The sequence below is a fragment of the Solanum stenotomum genome, chromosome 7, assembly GCF_019186545.1.
Source record: "Solanum stenotomum isolate F172 chromosome 7, ASM1918654v1, whole genome shotgun sequence".
NCBI lineage: Eukaryota > Viridiplantae > Streptophyta > Magnoliopsida > Solanales > Solanaceae > Solanum > Solanum stenotomum.
In genome coordinates this window covers 54,339,227-54,344,911 of record NC_064288.1, presented here as the reverse complement: position 1 = coordinate 54,344,911, position 5,685 = coordinate 54,339,227, and the positions used below count along the sequence as shown (strand labels likewise).

Sequence of the window (5,685 nt, the reverse complement as noted above, 5' to 3'; positions counted from 1 at the left end):
TAAAATAAACAAGTAAAAATTATTTTATATTATAAGAGTCAAATTAATAAACTTTCGTTAAAATAACAATTAGGATAAAAATAAAGAAAATGTGCATACTTGTCACGACCCAAAAATGGATGTGATGGCACTCGTCGTATCCCACCAAGACAAGTCAGCCTAAAACCCAATCATTTCTATAAAGTGCGGAAATAAAGCAAAGTTCAATAACAATTACTATTATGAAAACAAGTCAACTTAATTCAATCCCCAAAATCTGGTTGTTACGTGCACAAGCCTCTAATGTAAATACTAGAATTGAAATAAAATATGCAAGTCTCAAATGATGTTGTCTTTCAAGTAAAAACAAAATCTTAAACAGGAGTAAGGAGGTTCGCTGAGATGACAAACAGCTACCTCTCAGATCTCCACAGAAAGCCTCGGAAACGAAGAGAATGGAAGATATCACGAAGATCCGGGCTCGTAACCTACAAAAGATTGTAGAAGCAAGGGGTGAGTACCAAACCACACGGTACTCAACAAGCAAACCTCTAAACACAAGCTAAGGGTACAGAATACGGGTACTCCTCACACCCCATCCTAACCTCCATAGCTACAACCTGCATAAAACCAGCCCAACCTAACAATTCATAGTTTACAAAGCATACAACTCAATAACAACACTCTAACAGCTTATATATTCTCAATAACAACTCAATATTCATCAATAACAAGTTTCACAGAAAGGCACTCACAAGATCAGCAACACACAAGATCAAGTTCATCAATAATAAAAATGTGCAATGCAATGAATGCAATGTCAAGTATAGTGATGCATGTCTGACCTAATGATACACACCCGCTGTCTCTCAGTCCGGGATCCATGTGGGACATATCTGTCCATGCATTCATCGCGGCGCGCGATACGATCCTCGATAATAGTAACCATCGTGGCGCGCGATACGTCCCTCGAAATATAGTATCCATCGCGGCGTGCGATACTACCCTCGATAATGGTACATCCTCTTATCACATAACACTTATCACAACCATGTCTCAGAACAATGCAAATGACATGTTCACACAAATAATGAGAAGATGACCAATTTAACATCAATGTACAATTCACAACAATACAATTGTGACACAACATCAATAATTAAACAACAAGCCTTTTTATTACCCTTTTTCCATCATTAGAATTTTTCAACATGGACAAGTCAACCCATCACCAATTCTCATTACTCCCAAACATATACCACAAGGAAATACACGAATTTCATACGCTTAGCAAGGTTTTAGAAATCCACTTGCCTCAAATAACCGAACAATCACTCTGAGACTTGAGCCTTCCCTTTTCGTTGAGCTTCCAAATCAATGCAATCTATTCAAGTACATAGTCACAATAAGATTCCGAAACTAACAACACTCATGTCACTATAGGTCTAGTCTGAACCCAAAAACTCACTCAAATATATAGTCAAGTTCCTAATCTCAATGCCAATTAACATTCCAACTTTCATACTTCTCAAATTTTCAAGCCTAGGGTAAGTCTCAATATATCAATAACTTAGTTTATAATGTAGTAAGTAACTCGAAAAAAAATGTTTTCTGATCATTAACCACCCATCATATAAATCCAAATATTACCTAATGATTACCCATAATCATTATCCAATGATTACATTAGCCATTAACAATTTTCCACCCAGAAAACGTTAGCATAGGTTATTAAATTCAATTTCTCTTGTTTCTCTATCTAAGCCAATATTGTTATAATAATAGTAATAATAGACTAAATAGAAACATATATCCAGTAGTTACCGTGTCAGTAACTCAGCTTTGAGAAAACCTAATGTATAAATCTTTAAGCCTAACTACAAACATATATACCGATAATCACCGACCTCTTCTATAAGTATATTAACCTCAAATGATTTTCCATTATAATGAATCAATGATGGGACATAATCATTGCTCAAATTACATATTTTATCCATTACTATTATTCCCTCGAGTCCAATTACACTACCAGTTATTGATTTCTCTTCTATAACCAATACTATAATAATAACATTAATATAGTTCATATCAATATATACAATACAACAAGATGTTGGCAATTTTGATGACTTACCTGAAGTACACGCAATACCCTCGCCGAAGCCGCCACTAAAATTTCAGCGTTCTCTTCTAACCTTTTCTTTTCCCTCTTAAATTATAATCTAAAAGTGTCAACCCTACTAATTATTTTCCTATATGGGTCAAGTTGTATTAAACTAATTATAAACTTAACCCATTAAGCATTAACTAAAATTAGTTATTTAATAATTAACCATCAGTTAGTTCACTCTAGTTAAATGAATATTCAAAATTTCCAAAAATGACCTTTCGGGTCATCACAATACTATATTAATTAATTTAATTTTAGTCCCTCAATTATCTAGGAGCTTAACTTGACTATTAGTATTTTATAGAATTACTTAACGATAATGATAAAGTCAGGAAAAAATAATTAATTTTCTTAATTTATTAAAATAAAAAAGTAAAATATTATTTTATTATATTATTATAAGAGTCAAATTAAAGATAACATTTACCATTTACTTTATTAATTATAATTAGTGGATATGAATTGATTTTCGAGAAAACTCCCAGCCAATAAGAGAATAACATTTTCCTTGATTCTTCTCATTATTTATCCTTTCTACCATCTCTTCACATTATATGTTATGTCAGCTCATTTTTGCTTGTCATATTGAACTTATATATTCATTAAAAAAATAATTTATAGGTTAAATAATTAATACTAAACAAATAATATAATTTTTTTAAAAAAATAATTCTTAATATATGAAAATTGACAATAAAATAAAAAATTTCTTTTTTAAATAATGGACAAGTAAAAGACGGATGAAGTATGTACTCCCTCCGACCCTTTTGACTTTTGAAATTTTGACTTGATACACCTCATAAGAAAATAATGATTGGTATAATGCGTTTATCATTTTACTCTTATTAATTGATAACGTTTTAAACATATTTACTCACTACTATTTATATTAATTTAATGTTAATAAATTGAAAATATAATAGGAGAAAAATATATATTTTTTTGATTTGTCAAATATATTTGACAAATAAATAGAAACGAAGAAAATATCTATGAAATTTATGCCAAATAGAAGAGGGAAAAAACGGAAGTGGACCAAAGCCCACGTCTTATGATACCTATGGCAAATAGAAAAGTGAGGTTCATCATATTCTTCAATGACAGGGCAAGATTTGTAATTAAGTAAAAAAGATTGGACTTTTCTTAAAGCTCTTGCTGAGGTACAAAAAACAAACCAAGAAATACAATTTTTTGAAGCAAGTTTATCTTGCAAAAGATTTTGCAAGACTTTAATAACATTTATGGCAAATAACAAGTGAGACCCATCATATTCACCATAGGCAAGGCATAGTTTGTAACTATATAGAAAAAGGAGGATCTTTTTAAGAGCTCTTACTTAGGTTCAAATAACAATGCAAAAGTTATAACATTTTTAAGTAAGCTTATCTTGCAATTTTTTTAAAAGACTTTAATACCTACAAACTTTAATTAAATGTCAGAAAACTGACATGTTGAAAAGGACTTGAAACTGTCCTTTCTATTATATAGAAATTATATATGCCAACATTAAACAATTTCAATAGTGTAATTTTAATATGAAGTAGGTTTAAGTTTGCCAATTCAAAAAGTATAGTTACAAAAAAGTGAATAATTGCATAATATAACAATAAAACATAAAAAGGCAAACTAATTCCACGCTTATCAAGACAAGCTAACTAATGGAAAAAATAAACAGCAACAAAAAAAAAGAAAATACAATTAATCATTCTCTGATTCGATCCATATGCATGATCTTGGTCGAACTAAGTGGAAAATATTTGGACTTGAATAAGGTTTAAGGCCAAAATAATCGAAAGAATAATATTTGCCATTAACCAAACAATAGAAAACACCTTTGTTGTTCTTGTGAAACATTGGAAAATATATCTTGTTTCCTAGGCCAGGTGCAACACATGTTTTCAAATATGATCCTCCATAGCTCACAAACAATGTTTTATTATCGTCTAAACTTGTTATTCTTTCCCTCTCCAACACTTTTCCATTCATTTTGTACTTCCAAACCTCTACTACATCCCCTTCATGGTGAGATAGAAAAACAGCTAACATTCCTTCATTGTCGACATCTTCTACCGTGTAAACTTGTCGGATTGACTTTTGTTTTCGACTCCTAAAGGAACTCCCATAAAATTCCCAACTAGGAATTGAGTTTTCGTTGATGGTTAGTATTCCCAAATTTCCTTTATCTCCCAGTACGTAGATAGCATTGTTGTTGAAAAATATGGGATTATTACATCCGGTTGAACTAAAAAATAGGTTATAGTCATCGTCATAGTCATCGTAGAAGTTATAATATGTCCATGTATTGTCTCCAACCTTGATGATGTATACTATTGGGGGATTACCAATATACTGAAAACCAACAACAAAGCAAGCAGATGACAATGAGTCGGGAGGGCATGAAAAAGTCCAAGAAGAGAAAGAATTCTCATTCTCTTGTTGTAGATAAGGGAGTTCAATTATGTCATTACTAATAGGATTAAAAAAAAACATGCCGCGGTTACCATGACTCATTAGTAACCAATTAGCTTTTGAACTTCGAATTCGGGAACCCCTTAATTTCAAGTTCGGGATAGACGTAGTCGTCACAACATTGTACACGGGATGAAAGAATTCTACAATTCCAGTATTTCCACGCAAGGTGATCAAACAAGGCGATTTTTCTGGTTGACAAGGACGAGGTGGAGGTATCATGGGTGCGTAGCGCCATCTTTTACAAACTGCACGAAAAGTAAAGTATTCTCCAGCAATCAGACGTGATGATATTAATCCTACTAGGTCCGATGGAATACAAGACCACAATGCATCCTCCATTGTCTGTCGGTGAGAAAAAAATTTAGTTTGTGAAAGTTATAGACTTGTTATTACCCTATTTATTTAAATTAGATCAAGAATTGCGTTAGTTCTTTGCTTATTCAAATAAAAGTTGTCCTTTTCTTTAACGTATTTGAACTAATTTAAATAGAAATATAATAGGCAATGTTTTTTATTTATGGAAATCCCAACTATATTTATGGAAAAGGAAGGAAAACAAATTTCCTTGTCCTACATATATTCTAATTTATTTTCCTTGTGGTATTTGAACTCATTAATAATTATTTAATATAAAGTTAGATTCTTTAACTACATATTATTGCAATTATCGTTTTCAGAACCGCGAAAACAAAACAGAGTTTTGCCATGGGTAAAAAACTTCCTTGGTTTGTTTTTTCTCTCTTACAAATACAAATTTGCAATGGAAATTAATTTTCTCCAAAAGGTCTAATTATTTGTGTTTCTATTTTTCGCAAACCAGAGATGAAGTTGGAAGAATACAACAAAAAAAAGAATATGGAATCTGCTCAACCTCCGTATTCTGCACAACACCCTTGGCTTGTTATTTGTTTTGGAGGGGAACTGGAAAATCAGACATTTTTCAGTGTATCAGAAGATCGATATTATATGAGACGTATTCCTGAACTTAAAGATAAATTTATACGTGCTTATGCTGATGAGTGGCTCTTGTTAGAAAGTATTTATTCTAGTGATTGTTATCT

At 31.6% G+C, this 5,685-nt stretch overlaps 1 protein-coding gene across 1 annotated transcript; it reads right to left on the bottom strand.

The window, feature by feature from the left end:
• Positions 1-392: 392 nt before the first annotated feature.
• Positions 393-4,963, bottom strand: LOC125870050 (F-box protein At4g00893-like). Its single transcript, XM_049550416.1, has 3 exons — positions 3,985-4,963; positions 552-619; positions 393-467 (listed from the first exon to the last, which is right to left on the bottom strand). The coding sequence occupies exons 1-3, from the start codon at positions 4,961-4,963 to the stop codon at positions 393-395; spliced, it is 1,122 nt and encodes a 373-aa protein (XP_049406373.1).
• Between the last annotated feature and the right edge of the window lie 722 nt (positions 4,964-5,685).